This window comes from Lethenteron reissneri, chromosome 57 (assembly GCF_015708825.2).
Source record: "Lethenteron reissneri isolate LAM-NWPU_2019-01 chromosome 57, ASM1570882v1, whole genome shotgun sequence".
NCBI lineage: Eukaryota > Metazoa > Chordata > Hyperoartia > Petromyzontiformes > Petromyzontidae > Lethenteron > Lethenteron reissneri.
Genome location: NC_083835.1, coordinates 9,665,555 through 9,683,484, shown reverse-complemented (window position 1 = coordinate 9,683,484; position 17,930 = coordinate 9,665,555). Strand labels below are relative to the sequence as shown.

At 54.5% G+C, this 17,930-nt stretch overlaps 1 protein-coding gene and 1 pseudogene across 1 annotated transcript in view; one reads left to right on the top strand and one right to left on the bottom strand.

Moving 5' to 3' along the window:
- Positions 1–15,120, bottom strand: part of LOC133357237 (ras-related protein Rab-6A-like) — a 23,503-nt pseudogene extending 8,383 nt beyond the window's left edge.
- Positions 15,121–17,530: 2,410 nt separating this feature from the next.
- LOC133357149 (calpain-5-like) overlaps positions 17,531–17,930 on the top strand; it is a 46,296-nt gene continuing 45,896 nt past the window's right edge. The window contains exon 1 of the mRNA XM_061574959.1: positions 17,531–17,768. Within this exon, the coding sequence (XP_061430943.1) occupies positions 17,592–17,768 (177 nt within the window). The 5' untranslated portion in view covers positions 17,531–17,591. The remainder of the gene's footprint in view (positions 17,769–17,930) is intronic.

Sequence of the window (17,930 nt, the reverse complement as noted above, 5' to 3'; positions counted from 1 at the left end):
CGTGCTCCTGGGCTTCTCCAGGTTGATGTCGATCACTGTGCGCGGAGGGTCGCGAGGTCAAGGAAGCTCGCCGCGGTTCCAAGGTGTGTCCGTGTGTGCGTTGAACTTCTTTCGTGCCGCCGTACGTAGCCGACCGTGCGCGTCGGAGGTGCGCCGGAAGGGAAAACAAAACCAAACGCAAAAAGCTGCTCTAAAGGAATGAGTTGGGCAATCTAAAGATGATCTAAGAGTGAACATCTCTCAGCGGCACCCCCGGGTGCCAGGGTGGTAAGATGTTAACTACCTCGCCTGGTGTGCAGGAGGTCGTGGATTCGATCCCAACCCCACGCCTGCTGTATTTGGAGTTTGCGTGTTCTCCCCATAGTCGCGTGGATTTTTCTCCGGGTCCTCCGGCTTTTCCCTCCATATTTAGAATCAACATCACCACGCGTTTAAGATGATTTGACCGCTTTACGTTTCCAAGCGATAAGCCACTTCGTTTGTGGCCGGGTAACTTCTGAAAAAGAGCAATGCAGCTCAGTGGGGACTTACCTGCTAAAATTAATAATAGTTTAATAGTTACAATAGTTTAATAATTATAATGGTTTAATAATGGGAGACAGATGTAAGGGAGACACGCGGATAAGAGGGAGACACAGATAAGAGGGAGCCGTGCAAAAAAAAAAATGTAGAGAGTGGGTGGAGAGAGCGGGCGGGAGAGAGAGCGGGGGGAGAGAGCGGGTGGAAAGAGTGAGGATGAGGTGAGGGGGGGTGAGGGTGGGGTGAGGGTGGGTGTGGCACGGTGCCAACGCAGGTGGGGGGGGGGGTCTCAGCGAGGCCTGCAGCACGCAGCAAGGATACTGTCCTCCTTGCTCCTCTCCGGAGAGGCGTCCATGCCGGGGAGCGCGGCCGCCACGCGCCGGAAGAGCTGCGGAGGCACGCGGCGCTTGTGAGGCCGTGGCCTTGCAAACTTTGTGGACAGCGACATGACACTCGCGACAGTGGCACGGGCAGTTGCAAAGTAACAAACATCAACTCGTCACCGACCGGTGCCTTAAAGTAACAAAGTATACAATTGGCAACGTCACTTCTTGGCAGCACACACGCGCACACATGCGCGCACATGCGCGCACACACACACACACACACGCGCACACGTGAGCTCACACACACGCACGCCCAGATGCACGCACACGCTAGAGTACCACTACCATTAGACTACCATTACACACTACCACTACACTACACAAACTACACTACACTACACTACACAACCACTACATCACACTACACTCCCGTTACACTACACACTACACTACCACTACATATTACACTACACACTACACTACATATTACACTACACACTACACTACATATACACTACACTACCGCTACATTACACTACCATACACACTACAAACCACCGCTACATTACACTACACACTACACTACCGTTCACTACACTACAATAGCGCTATACTACACTACACTACATATTACACTACACACTACAATACCACTAAACTACACACTACACACTACACACTACACTACATATTACACTACACACTACAATACCACTAAACTACACACTACACAACACTAAACTACACACGCCGCATCCCGCTACTCTGCGCCACTCGTCGCGCTGCCGTCACTCCGCCGGCTGTTGTCCGTGCAGCGGCCCCGAGCGGTCTAGCCGGGCCTCTAGCCGGGCGTCTAGCCATGCCGGGGGCCGGGAGGTGCGCACCTGCTTGACGGTGTAGCCGGCCTTGGCGCTGGTCTCGATGAACATCACGTTCAGCTCCTTGGCCTTGCGTCACCTTCGTCGATGGACACCTGCCTGTGGGGGGGGGGCATGGGGAGAGTTCACGGGAGGGAGAGTTCACGGGAGGGAGAGTTCACGGGGGGAGAGATCACGGGGAGCGTTCACAGGGGGAGGGAGAGAGGATGTCCCTGTGTCCATGTTGTCTGGGAGGGAGAGTTCACGGGGGAGGGAGAGAGTGTGTCCCTGTGTCCGTGTTGTTGGGAGCGGTGGCGCAGCGGTTAGCACACCGTGCCCTTGGACCCAGCAACTCGAGTTCCAATTCCCGCTGACGATCAATAACAGTGGGCATCCCCTAGGTCGATTCAGCCTCAAATGAGTACCTGGTGCGCTGTGTTAATATCGCTACTAGGGAGACGAAGGCCGCCAGGCATAGGGCTGACCACCCACCCCCTCGTGTGCCGTGTTGGCCCTTCACAGGTGCTACTCGCTAATAGCACTTGCCCCAACAATGTTACAGGCTATACGGGGGATCTTTGTCTCTTGTGCAGTCTGTGTCCGAAGAGCGAAGCGGTGGCTCGGCGGGCAGCGTGCCGCGCTACGAACCCGACGACCGGGTTCGATTCCCGCTCGAGGCCACAAACACGGCCAAACTGGTCGTGGGCCTCCCCGCCGAGGTCGCTACGTGGGGGGATAGAATCTGCGCGAGTGCCGTCCGCGAGCGTCCACGAGTGTGCGGGCGGGCGTGTGCGATATCCCACGCTCCGGAGGTGAGGGGGGGGGGCGGTGGATCACGTGGAGAATTTCCAAACCCCCACTTTGGGCTGCGGAGGCAACGGGCGCACGAAAGCGGTGAGCGAGCGGGGTCATCGACCCCCTCGAGAGTGGCCGCCGCGGCCGCATCTCTCGGCTCCTCCCGCTCTCGCCGACCGTGACCGGCACGGAGCCGGGCCAGAGTCCTAGGGGTCTCGGCGGGGCGTTTGCCGGCCTGGTGTCGCGTGTGCGGGCGTGGGCGGGCGTGGGCGTCGGTGCCAACCTCTTGTCCGCCAAGTCGGTCTTGTTCCCGACCAGCATGATGATGACGTCTCCTCCCCGCTCCGTCCGCACGTCATCAATCCACTTGGACGTCTGCTGGAACGAGTTGACATCTGCGCGTACGCACGCACGCACAACAAAGATCCCCCGCATAGCCTTAACGGGCTATTGGGGCAAGTGTTCTTTTCGCGAGCAGCATCTAAGAAGGCCGGGAACGGTATGTGAAGGAGGGTGGGTGGGTAACACACACACTACACACACTACACAAACAGATATAACACACACAAACACAACCGCCATTTGTCGGTGACGTCACCATGGCGCTTGTGCCAGGGTATGTGCACGTTAAGGCCACGTGAAGTGTCGAACACATGCTGGCAGACCCAGGTGCCATGAGTCAACCTACTCAGATGACTGGCCGATGCACCACCTGTGCCCCCTACTGTGCAAACTTGCTGTGGTTTATCCACCCGGCACTCCGCTCGTTGTTGTGAGTGTCGCTTCTCTGCCCTCCGTTGTTGCTGTGAGGGCGACTGCCTCCAACTGCCCAGTAGCATCCTTCACGAGCCTCCTCCATAGAGGCCGATCTTGACACTGTTGGCACCGGTCATCGGCAAGTGCACTCAGCTCCACATCCTCCTGTACCACATCACTCCATCTCTTCTCTAGCCCGTGCTGCGCCCGTTTAGCCCCTCTATCCGGCCAAACAAAACCTGTTTAGGCATGCGGTGGCTGGGCATGCGGGCTACATGACCCAGCAAACGCAGCCTTGCCTGCCAGAGGAGCTCACCGATGGGACTTTGTGAGTTCATCACAAAATCCAGCCTGGTTAAACCCTGGATGGATCATAGGCAGGCCAGCCGAATTGTTTTAAACCGGGTGAAGATGTTCCATTAAGGGGGTCCACGTTCGCAAGCATAGAGGAGGGAATGATCATGGCCGAGAAGACCCGAAGCTTCGTGTGGAGTGACAGACCAGGTAGCTTCCACACAGCGTTATGCAGTTGATTAAAATATAATGCCGCTAGGCTGATTTGGTGCGAGACCTCTGCTGTCAAACCGGAGCTGGTCATGAGCACACTCCCCAGGTATGAAAACTCTCCACTATCTCCACAACTGCCCCATGGCCAATTGGGAGTTATGGGGGTAGAGTGATTGATGGCACAAAATACCCAGGCAGGTGCTTAATTTTGGTGGGTGTTGATGGTAAGGCCCCACCTCTTAGTGGCACGCTCCAGGTTCAGCAGTAGCGCCTCCAACTCCTCCTCTGAGTGAGCAGCAATCACCAGATCATCGGCATACAGAACATGTTTTACCAATAGGGAGCCATCCCTTGACTGCACCCGGGTATCGATCAGCCTCCCATTGTATCTATACCAGATGGAAATTACTCTGGTACAGCCATCGAAGGCTTCATGAACTATGTGGTCGAAATAGATGTTAAATAATGTGGGAGCCACAGGACATCCCTGTTGTACCCCATGGTGTACAGGGAAAGGCTCTGACTCCTGGCCACGTCGTTTTACCCAGGCCTGCTCACCATCATGAAGGTCCTTAATGATCGTGAGCAGAGAGTCAGGGACTCTGAAAGCACGAAGGACAACCCAGAGCCCAGGCCTACTGATGGTATCAAAGGCCTTGACCAGGTCAATAAAGCAGAGATGTAGGTCTTGTTGGAATTCCCTATACCTCTGCTGTGGCAAATGGACAGAAAATATGGCATCTGTGCAGGACCGCCCTTTCCTGAAACCACATTGGGGCTCCGCAAGCCTCTCCCCAGCGTGCCTAGCAAGGCGATGTTGAATAATCCTTGCCAGGACCTTTCCCGGCACACTGAGGAGTGAGATGCCCCTGTAGTTGTTACAGTCTGGCGGTCCCCTTTCTTAAAGAAGGGGACCAAGCAGGGCATCCTTTTAATCCTGCGGAACCCGACCAGTGGTCCAGACTGTAGTCATGTCAGGCAGTCTGCGCACAAACGCCACCTTCCCTCAGCATGTATCTTTGGAGATTGTCTCTGCCCGGTACTCTACACACACACACAACCCACAAATATATAACACACACTACACACACACAGATATAACACACACAACATAGATATGACACACACATTGTACACACAACACACACACATATATAACACACAAAACTGCACACACACAACACACACAGATAGTAACACAGCATATACACAAAACAAACACAGATCTAACACACAATCACAAAGATAGAAAACACGCACAACAAACACACACACACACAAAGCTAGATATAACACACACACACAACACACACAGATACAACACACACAGACACACCACACACAGATAAAACACACACACACAACACACACAACCCACACACACACAGACACAACACACAGACACACACAGATACAACACACACAGACACAACACACACACACAGACACAACACACACACACAGACACAACACACACAGATACACACACACAGACACAACACACACATAACACACACAACAGACACAACACACGCACAACACACACAGAGACACACACAGATACAACACACACACAACACTCACAACACACACAGGCACAACACAGACACAACACACACATAACACACACACAACACACACACAACACACACAGACACAACACACACACAACACACAGAGACACAACACACACAGATACAACACACACAACACACACAGACACAACACACACACAACACACACACAACACACACAGACACAACACACACACACAACACACACAGACACAACACACACACAACACACACACAACACACACAGACACAACACACACACACACACACACACACACACACACAACACACACACAACACACACCAACACACACAAGCACACGGGGTGAAGAGACCCTGACTCGCACGGACATCTGCTGGGGGAGCCAGCCCCGTGTGTTCATGCTCAGGTGATGGTAGTGGGGGGGGGGGCGCTGCTTGCTGCAGGTTCCGACGGCCCCCTACGGCCCCCCACCCCCCCAGGGCCCCCCCCCCACCCCCCGCGAAAGAGAGAGAGGGGGGGGGGCGCGTTACTCACTGGTGACGTCGTAGACTACGACCGCCACAGTGGAGTCGCGGATGTAGCTGGGGATGAGACTACGGAACCTCTCCTGCCCAGCCGTGTCCCACAGCTGTAGGCGCACCTGGCCAGGGGAAGGAGGCGATGGTGGGGGGGGATGGGGGGGAGGAGGCGCGGGAGGAGGAGGGGGCAGGAGGGGGGAGGCCCTAGGAGCGGTGGGGGTGAGGGGGGCGATGGTGGGGGAGGGGGCAGCGGTGGCTCCCCGGGGGGGGGGGGGGGGGGGGCGACGGGAGCGGCGGCGGGCGGCAGAGAGACGAGAGGCAGAACGCTCGGCCAGACGGGGCCACGCGCACGGACACGCACACGGACAAGCACACGGACACACAGACACACAGACAGACACACAGGCACACAGACACACAGACACACAGACACACGCACACACAGGCACAGACAGACACACAGACACACAGGCACAGACACACAGACACACAGACAGACACACAGACACACAGGCACACAGGCACAGACACACAGACACACAGACACACAGACACACAGACACACAGACAGACACACAGACAGACACACAGACACACAGACACACAGGCACACGCACACACGCACACACACACAGACACACAGGCACATAGGCACACAGGCACACAGGCACACAGGCACACAGACACACGCGCACACAGGCACACAGACACATGCGCACACACAGGACAGCGGAGCGGATGAGATGTGGGGTGAGGTGCAGAGTGAGTGAGATGTTGGAGTGAGTGAGAGGTGGAGTGAGTGAGACGCGAAGCGAGTGAGACGCGGAGCGGGTGAGGTGTATGGTGGGTGAGATGACGCCACACAGAACGCACACACGGGCAGAGGCAACACATAGCCGGGAAGTGACACAGCACACACACCCAGAGCGCACACACACCCACACAGACACACACAGACACACACACCCACACAGACACCCACACAGACACAGACACAGACACCCACACAGACACCCACACAGACACACACACAGACACACACAGACACACACCCACACACAGACACACACACAGACGGAGCAAACAGGAGTAGGTGAGTACAGGGAAGGAGGAGGAGGAGGAAGAGGAAGAGAAGCGGCTGTCAGTGTATGGGCGGGCGTACTCGTGATGTCGTAGACCACCACGGCGGCCGCCGAGTCGCGGATGTAGCTCGGGATGAGGCTGCGGAAGCGCTCCTGGCCCGCCGTGTCCCACAGCTGCAGCCTGATCTAGAGTGCAGCACCACAACTCGGTACACGTGCAGTACAACAACACGGTACACGTGCAGTACATGTGCAGTACCACAACACAGTACACACATAGCACCACAACACGTGCAGTACACGTGCAGTACAACAACACGTGCAGTACACGTGCAGTACAACAACACATGCAGTACACCAACACGGTACACGTGCAGTACAACAACACGATACACGTGCAGTACCACAACACGGTACACGTGCAGTACAACTACACGGTACACGTGCAGTACACCAACACGGTACATGTGCAGTACAACAACACGTGCAGTACACGTGCAGTACAACAACACATGCAGTACACCAACACGGTACACGTGCAGTACAACAACACGATACACGTGCAGTACAACAACACAGTACACGTACAGTACCACAACACGTGCAGTACCACAACTCGGTACACGTGCAGTACAACAACACATGCAGTACACCAACACGGTACACGTGCAGTACACGTGCAGTACGGCAACACGTGCAGTACACGTGCAGTACCACAACACAGTACACACACAGTACCACAACACGTGCAGTACACGTGCAGTACCACAACACAGTACACGTGCAGTACCACAACTCGGTACACGTGCAGTACCACAACACGTGCAGCACGACAACATGGTACACGTGCAGTACCACAACACAGTACATGTGCAGTACACGTGCAGTACCACAACACAGTACACACACAGTACCACAACACGTGCAGTACGCTAACACGATACACGTGCAGCACGACAACTCGGTACATGTGCAGCACGACAACACAGTACACGTGCAGTACAACACGTGCAGTACCATAACACAGTACACGTGCAGTACAACAACACGTGCAGTACCACAACACAGTACACGTGCAGTACGGCAACACGTGCAGTACGCTAACACAGTACACGTGCAGTACCACAACACGTGCAGTACCACAACACAGTACACGTGCAGTACGGGAACACAGTACATGTGCAGTACCACAACACGTGCAGTACGGGAACACAGTACACGTGCAGTACAACTCGGTACACATGCAGTACCACAACACATGCAGTACCACAACACGGTACACGCGCAGTACAACACCAAGGTACACACACAGGACCACACACGGTACATGCGCAGTACAACAAGGTACACGTGCAGTACCACAACACACGCAGTACGGGAACACGGTACACGTGCAGTAACACACACGGTACATGCGCAGTACAACACAGTACACGCACGGCACTCACACAGTACGACGACACGGTACGGATGATTGGGGCAAGTGCTGTTAGTGAGTAACATCTACAAAGGCCGGCACGGTACATGAGGGGTGGGTGGCCAGCACCACGTCCGGCTGCCTTTGTCTCCTTCACGGTGATGTTGACTACACACCGCACAAGGTACTCATTTGAGGCCGAGCCAACCTAGCCAGCCTTACTTAGCACTCGCACACAAACACAGCGCGTAACTTTACATCAACGATCCCACAATTAATTTGTATTCCAAGCATGGCACTTGTGGGCGCCCCGTCTCAGGGGACGGGGCCTGTGGATGCACACACCGCAGAACTACCTCTGAGACCCCTTCACGCGACGTCCACTCCATGCAGTAGTTGTGAGGGGGGGGGGCTCTATTCTGGCCACTGCCCCGCAGGAAAGCAATCACCACGCGGTGGTGGAGGAGGAGGTGGGGGGGCAGAAGGAAAGAAACATGAGCAGAGAGAACACTTATGAAGGGGAGCAGGAGGAGGCCACTCACTGTGCGGTCCTCCAGGTACATCGTCTTGGACAGGAAGTCGATGCCGATGGTCGCCTGCAGGCCGAAGGAGAGAGAAGCAGCGGAGACAAGTCGATCCACGGGGGGGCCGCGATCGCTCACGTCGCAACGCACGCACGGCCACTACGAGTGCACGTGCCTGCGTCGCTACAAGCCTGCGTGCGCGTGTCACTACAAATCCGCGTGCGTGCGTCACTACGAGCATGGAGCGCGTGTCTAGCGACGCCCGGGGCCCTGAGCTTCGCTGAACGAGCCGTCCCATTCCGAGGGATTCTCTGGGTGAAATACTTTCAACGGATACAATTCCCAATCCTCTGCATCTTCCCTCGCACCGCTCCACTTTGCCGCGTTTGATCCAAGAAGCGTGCTGCACTCTTTACCTCTCACGAATCTTGTGGTAAACGTAAGATTCGTGTGTTAAACGCAACACGGCCTCTCCGTGTCTCCACCACACAGAGCCTCTCTAGGCTTAGCAGAGTCACAGTTGCCACCAGTCCCGGCATTGGCAACTGTACTGTTTGGTTTTTTCGGTAAAGTCACGTAGGTATAAAATAAAATAAAATCACGACGTTTCGAGTGCAACACAAGCAATCATCATCAGGTGGGAAAACCACAGCAAGACAATTTTGCTCCTCCCCCTTTCTTACCGATATAACCTCTTACCACGGCAACTCTCTCTCCCACTTCAGCAACATTTTTTTGCCGTGGTTTTCCCAGCTGATGATGATTGCTTGTGTAGCAATCAAAACGTCGTGATTTTATTTTATTTTCTACCCACGTGACTTTACCGAAAGAACCAAAGAGTATGGATTCCTGCAGTCACGAAAACTTCAAATCGAGATTGCCATCTGTGTTTGGGGTGGCAGCAAGTGATTTGTACCGAGGTTTGGCGAGGCCCTCGCAGGTGGGACCCTAACCGCCAGGGCCCTCCCTAGCGGAGTGCGCCGTTTGACAAGCGCTCGTTTACCAAGCGCTCGTTTGACAAGCGCTCGTTTGACAACGGAGCCCGGCGGAAGGCGAGCCGGACCCCCTGAGGGGCCAGCTTCGTGAATAATGGAGGCCGCTGCCAACGCAGCGCCGCGGGGGGCCTCAATAATTCACGAGCGCCGCACGGAGGCGGGCGGGGGGGGGGAAGAGACGCACGGGAGAGAGACATCAAGGGCCCTCTTCGTTATTCTAAGTTGCAGCTTCAGTGAGCCTCAAGACTCTTTTTCAAGAGTCCTTGCCATGGTTCTCGCAGTAGGGGGCGATGTTGCTGCTGCTGCTGTGTGATCCCAATTGAGTATCCACAATAAGAGGTTGTTTTGTGGGTGTTAGATCGCGTGAATATAAATGTTGTGGTCGTTTAACCCGCCGCCGCCGCCCGACACAGCCAACTAGTTAGGGGTTTGTCCCTTAAACAGAACGTGCCAATTAGTTTCTTGTTTCAGCACACCGGTTGTGTGTTGGAGAGTGAACCCCACAACATTTACAAGTAGTCATCAATAGGAAACTAAGCTAATAGCTCGGTGGGTGTTACCTGGTAAGATAAACATAGTTTCGTTTGTCTATTTTTAAAATGATTTGTTTACCTTTCCTATACTTGGCACTACTCCTATCGTGTTTTTGTGTCCTGTTTGTTGTTGTAACGTTCTGACTCCGTGCCCCTAGTGCACATCTGTGAAAAAGAGCTTCATAGCTTATCAGATTCCTTCTCCTGCAGCCTAAATAAATATTCTGATTCTGAAAGCGGAAGTACCCGCACCAAACTCCCTCAACCACGCATGCTACCGCCGGTCCAACTGACCGTGGCGCTGCGTCCATTCACACGGCGGATTCCATTAACTTGCTTCCTTGTATCAACAGCCGCACCAGGAGATGGAGTTGAATCGGCGACTGTGAATTGCAAGTCCAGTGTGCCAACGACTACACCACTGTGGCAGCCTCCCTCTCTAAACTAAACTCTTTTTTATTTTTTCCAGGTAAGGCCCACCGAGCTCTATCGCTAAGCCCAACGAAGTGGCTTATCACGTGGAAATGTAGAGCAGCCAAATAAACACTCGAAACGCATGCTTGCAAATGTGGAGGGAAAAGCCACACGACCACGCGGAAAACTCGCACACTCCAAATAGACAGCAGCAGGCGTCAGGGTCGGGATCGATCCCACGACCTTCTGTATACCGGGCGAGGTAGTTAACATCTCATAGCCACCGTGATGATGATGAGACACGCAGACTCCAAATATACAGCAGGTGTCAGGGTCGGGATCGATCCCACGACCTTCTGTATACCGGGCGAGGTAGTTAACATCTCCGAGCCACCGTGGCACCCACCTGGTACGTGTTGTCAAAGCTGTCGTACATGAACCTCGTGATGAGCGAGGTCTTGCCAACTGCAGAACAAAAACAAAGATACGCACACACACACACACACGGGGTTAGGCTATGGCGCTGGACTATTAGCCCTGGTCCATAGGGTTTGCCTATAGCCCTGGTCTATAGGGTTTGCCTATAGCCCTGGTCTATAGGGTTTGCCTTTTGCCCTGGTCTATAGGGTTTGCCTATAGCCCTGGTCAATAGGGTTTGCCTATAGCCCTGGTCTATAGGGCTGGGCTATGTGGCTGGCTGGATAACCAGCCACGGCTACAGAATTGGACTAGAGACTGGGCCATCGGGCTGGGCTACAGCGCTATAGTGCTGGGATATCAATCTGGGCTGCGGGTGGGGTTGGACTATGGTAATGCGCTATAAACTGCTCTGCAGGGCTCACATACAGAGCCAAGCTCGAGGGCTTGGTGAGTCTGGGGTCCTGTGGTAGGCAGGGCTATGAGACCGAGCTATGGGACTGGGCTGCAGGGCTATTGGGACTCGCGCGCTGATTTACTCAAACTTGTGTGGCCCCGCGGACGGCTCAGCCGATGCGAACACTTCTGGCGGACCACCACCCAGTGCCCCCCCCACCACCATCCTCCCCTGTTGACAAACACATTCACTTCTCTCAATAGAGAGACTCCTCTACTTACAAGCATTCGAGCGAGAGTCGCAAGTTTAACCGCCACGCAATAGATTGCGGTGGTGGCTTGTACATCTGCAGAATGTGAAGAACCAGTGGGCACCTACATCTACAGATCATACAACGTTTAAAGCCATTCCCCCGTGTTAAGTGTACATGCCGTAAAACATGTTTGGAATCGACAGGAGTAAAGTTGGACGAAAGAATAGACCTCTGGAAACGAACTCGTTCATAAGTAGAGCAATACCTCTACCACTAATACAACACGATTCATATTTCGGAACATAAAAACATTCACTTTTAAATTCAGCTATAAGGGTTGGTTTTCTTTTGGGATGGCATTCAGATCTGATGGTTGGGGAAGTTTAATCAGGGTAGTTTACCCAACTTCATTATTACATTTAATATCCGAAGTAAAGTATTAATTAATGTCCGAAACAAGAGGTCTGGACGCTGTTGTGATTCTTGTCCGGATCGAGCCGCGTTCACATCGCAGCGACCGCCGAGGTCCCCGTGCAGGAGCATCGCGGACCACCGGTGGTGCGGGGAGCCACATTCTTGACAACCACGGGGATAGACTACGGGACTGGGCTAGGCTGGGCTAGGCAGGGATATGGGACTGGGCTGTAGGACGAGGGCAGGGGTCGGCAACCTGCGGCTCCGCGGCTGCATGCCGGCTCTTCCAGGGACTGCTTCGTGGCGTTGCTTATCGAGGACCACCACCGTCTCGTATTCGTCACGTGCACATTGCGGTGGCTCTTCAAATACTGAGTTGTTTTTACCGAATTCGAAAAATAAATGCCTCTTCCTGATATATTTTGGGTTGCCGACACCTGTGACTATGCTAATGGAGGCTAGGCAGGGCTACGGGACGAGGCTATAGGACTCGGCTAATGGGGGCTAGGCAGGGCTACGGGATGAGGCTATAGGACTCGGCTAATGGGGGCTAGGCAGGGCTACGGGACTAGGCTACAGGACTCGGCTAATGGGGGCTAGGCAGGGCTACGGGACGAGGCTATTGGACTTGGCGAGGCAGGGCTATAGGCCTGAGCTACAGGACTATGCTATAGGCCGAGGCAGAGGTATTGGACTTTGCTGGGCTACTGGGCGAAGGGGTAATGCTACAAATATGGCTGGGCACTAGGCCCAAGGCAGGGCTGTGGACCTCACCGCTCTGCTCGCCCAGGAACACGAGCTTGAACTTCCTCAAGGGATTCCCGAAGTCACTGCCGCCTGCCATGGCACCTGGGGACAGAGACACGGTCACTCACAAGGCTGCCCCACACACTCACAGAGCTGCACAACACACCCACACAGCTGCACCACACACTCACACAGCTGCACCATATATTCACACAGCTGCAGCACACACTCACAGAGCTGCACCACACACCCACACAGCTGCACCACACACTCACACAGCTGCACCACACATTCACACAGCTGCACCACACTCACACAGCTGCACCACACACCCACAGAGCTGCACCACACACAGCTGCACCACACACTCACACAGCTGCACCACACACTCTCACTGCTGCACCACACACCCACAAAGCTGCACCACACACTCACACAGCTGCACCACACACCCACAGAGCTGCACCACACACCCACAAAGCTGAACCACACAGCTGCACCACACACTCACACAGCTGCACCACACACTCACACAGCTGCACCACACACTCACACAGCTGCACCACACACCCACAGAGCTGCACCACACACTCACACAGCTGCACCACACACCCACAAAGCTGCACCACACAGCTGCACCACACACTCACACAGCTGCACCACACACTCACACAGCTGCACCACACACCCACACAGCTGCACCACACACTCACAAAGCTGCACCACATAGCTGCACCACACACTCACACAGCTGCACCACACACTCACACAGCTGCACCACACACCCACACAGCTGCACCACACACTCACACAGCTGCACCACACACTCACACAGCTGCCCAACACACTCACACAGCTGCACCACACACTTACAGAGCTGCACCACACACTCACAGAGCTGCACCACACACCCACAGAGCTGCACCACACACTCACACAGCTGCACCACACACCCACACAGCTGAACCACACACTCACACAGCTGCCCAACACACTCACACAGCTGCACCACACACTCACACAGCTGCACCACACACTCACAATAAAGCTCTATTAACCACTATAGACATATATTGATCACGAGAGCTGTATTAACCACTAAGGTTGTACTATATACAAGTAGTGCTCTATAAGGTGGCTACTGATCACTATATGTATTGATCACTATATGTATTGATCACTATAGAGCTATATTGATGAGTAGGTTCTACTCTGTACACCAGTGTACGTGTACGCTACACTCACGTGTCTATCGTAATGATATTGATCCCGAGATCTCTACCGATCACTCTAGACCTCTATCGATCACTATAGACCTGTATCGATCACTCGAGATCTCTACAAATCGAGTTGGACTCGACACGAAGACGCTCCTATCAATCACTCCAGTAGATGTATATCGACCATTCTAGACCACTACTGGTCACCCTATATCAATATCGATCACTCTAGATAGTTACTGATCACTCTAAACCTCTATCGATCACTATATATTCCTGGTCACTCTAAATCTCTGATGATCACTCTAGATCTCTATCGATCACTTTAGATCTCTATCGATCACTCTATATCTTTATCGATCACTCTTGAGCTCGATCGATCACTCTGGACGCCTATCGATCACTCTGGACGCCTATCGATCACTCTAGATCTCTATAGAACATTCTAGATCCCTGCTGATCACTCCGTACGCCTATCGATCATTCGAGATCTCTGCCGATCACTCGAGATCACTGCTGATCACTCTGGACGCCCATCGATCACTCGAGATAGCTGCTGATCACTCGAGATCACTGCTGATCACTCCGTACGCCTATCGATCACTCTAGATCCCTGCTGATCACTCGAGATCACTGCTGATCACTCTGGACGCCCATCAATCACTCGAGATCCCTGCTCATCACTGCGGGTGCCTGTCGATCACTCTCGATCAACATTGATCACTATCGATCACTCCCGATCGCTCCCGATCACCTCGGGGGAGTTGGCCTTGAGTCTCGATGGAGCTGCCGCTGCGCCGCCACGTCCAGCCGCACACTGCGCATGCGCGCCCGCCCCGCCGCGTGACGTCACCGCGCAGCCGCGCCGAGACATTGCGTCATCACTGTCCGCGCGAGTTTGCCCGCCGCCACGCGCCGCATAGATGACGTCACCGCATGTTTACCGCCCCTCCCCCCCCCCCGCGTGTGCCGATGGGCACGTCAGAATGTGAATGTTTATTGAGACCGCAGGAAGAATCCGGTGAGGGGCCGTCCATAAATGACGTCACGCACCTGTGGGTGGGGGGGGGGTCAGACATTTGTGACGATGTGTGACGTGGGGGGGGTTTGAGAAATGTGACGTCACATCAAAATTGCGCAACTTTAAATAAATATAAACACCACGTTCTACTTAATTAAATAAACTTTTAATGTTTTCTCCGACAACATCAGAGTACAACGCCACATTAAATACGCACTACAATGACAATAGTTTAAAGCGATTTGAAGCATGTTTCATTTTCAAAATGTAAATGTTTTTTTTTATGGGGGGGGGGGGCAGAGCTTTGTGACGTCATACTTGAGGGGGGGGGTCTGACTTTTTGTGACGCCGTGTGACGAGCGGGGTGGGGGGTCAAAAACTGTCCAAAATCGCGTGACGTCATTTATGGACGGCCCCTTTGTGGCTAATCGGATTCCTCCTCCAGTATAAACACATATTCTGATTGTGAATGGTGTTGCTCTGCATCGACATTCACACATCGAACTTATATAACTCACGTGGTTATACTGGTAGGAACGAAGTGGACCAGACACCAATAGATTATATCGTCCGTCCGTTTGTCCGTCCGTCCGTGTAGCAACATCGCCCCCTACTGCAAACACTTGGCAGGACCCTACAAAAACCTTTTGACTCAGTGGGGCTTTCCTGGCTTAACAAGTGTAATAATACATTATGTTTATATTCTTTGGTTATTCGTTCCTACCAGCCCACCCAACAGGGTCCTGTTTATGAACGTAAAATTCGTGGCTTGCTTTCCATTCCCTCTATGCTGCACTGCTATCGCGTCTTTGTAGCGTCTCTTGTTGACCCCGTGCCCCCACTGGACATCTGTGTGAAAGAGCTTCACAGCTCATGGGATTCCTCCTCCTGCAGTCTCAATCAAGATGATCCTGAGTCTGACATCAGCCGGAGGAGAGAAGAACGCCGCTGACTCGAGAGGGGACATCCACAGGAGCTGCCGGTCGCGACGCCATACACAGGAGCTGCCGGTCGTGACGTCATACACAGTGGCTGCCGGTCGTGACGTCATCCACAGGAACTGCCAGTCGTGACGTCATCCACAGGAGCTGCCGGTCGTGACGTCATACACAGTAGCTGCCGGTCGCGACGTCATCCACAGTGCCTGTCAGTCGTGACGCCATTCACAGTAACTGCCGGTCGTGACACCTTACACAGGACCTGCCAGTCGTGACGTCATCCACAGTGCCTGTTAGTCGTGACGTCTTCTACAGTACCTGCCAGTCATGACGTCATCCACAGGAACTGCTAGTCGTGACGCAATCCACAGTACCTGCCAGTTGTGACGTCATCCACAGTGCCTACTAGTCGTGACGTCATCCACAGTGCCTGCCATGTGTGACGTCATCCACAGTGCCTACCAGTCGTGACGTCACCCACAGTGCCTGCCAGTCGCGACGTCATCCACAATGTGTGCTGGTCGTGACGTCATCCACATTACCTGCCAGTCGCGACGTCATCCACAATGTGTTGGTCGTGACGTCATCTACATTATCTGCCAGTCGTGACGTCATCCACATTGCTGCCAGTCGTGACGTTTGCACAGGAACTGCCAGTCGTGACGCAATCCACAGCACCTGCCAGTCGTGACGTCATCCACAGTGCCTCCCAGTCGTGACGTCAATCCAAAGAGCGTTTCAGACATGACGTTTTAGCCAAAAGCGGCTTCGAATCGTGACGTCACATCCAAAGTTCCAATCAGACGTGACGTCATATTCAGTGCCGATCGGCCGCGACGTCATCTAGAGTGCCAATCAGTCGTGACGTCATATCAAATTAAAGTTGCTATCAGTCGTGACGTCATCACGGCTGTTTATCTTTCGCGTGGGCGGCATCGGGTAGAGGCTGCGAGGGCGTGGCCCGTGTCTCCGTCTCCCTCCCGTGTCTCCGTGTGTCTCCGTCTCCCTGTCTGTCTCTGTGTTGCACTGCTGTCCCCGTGAGTTGGTCTCCTCACGATCTGTCTCCGTGCCCCACGTGCGTACAACACTTGCCTCCCCGTGTCTCTGTGTGTGTGTCCTCCGTGTCTCCCCCCCCCCGTGTCTCTGTGTGTGTGTCCTCCGTGTCCCCCCCCCCCCCCCCCCCCGTGTCTCTGTGTGTCCTCCGTGTCCCCCCCCCCCCCCGTGTCTCTGTGTGTGTCCTCCGTGTCTCCCCCCCCCCCCCCCCCCCCCTGTGTGTCTCCCTCCACCCCCCGTGTCTCCCCTCGTGTCCCCCCGTGTGTCTCCACCACCACCCCCCCCGTATCTCCCCCAGCATCTCCCCCCCGCCGCGTCTCCCCACGGCGCCATGGTGCACGCGAAGCCCTACAAGGGGCAGGACTACGCGCGTCTGCGGCGCGCGTGCGCCTCCCGCGGGGACCTCTTCCGAGACGAGCTCTTCCCCGCCGGGGAGACGGCGCTGTCGCCCGCGGGGAGCGCCGGCGGGCGGGCGCCCTCGGGGCGCGTTCAGTGGAAGCGCCCAAAGGTGAACCCCCTCACCACCCCTCACCACCCCTGCTGAACCTTCACCATCCCTCACCACCCCTTTACCATCCCTCACCACCCCTCACCATCCCTCACCACCCCTGCTGAACCTTCACCATCCCTCACCACCCCTCACCACCCCTGCTACTAAACCCCTCACCAC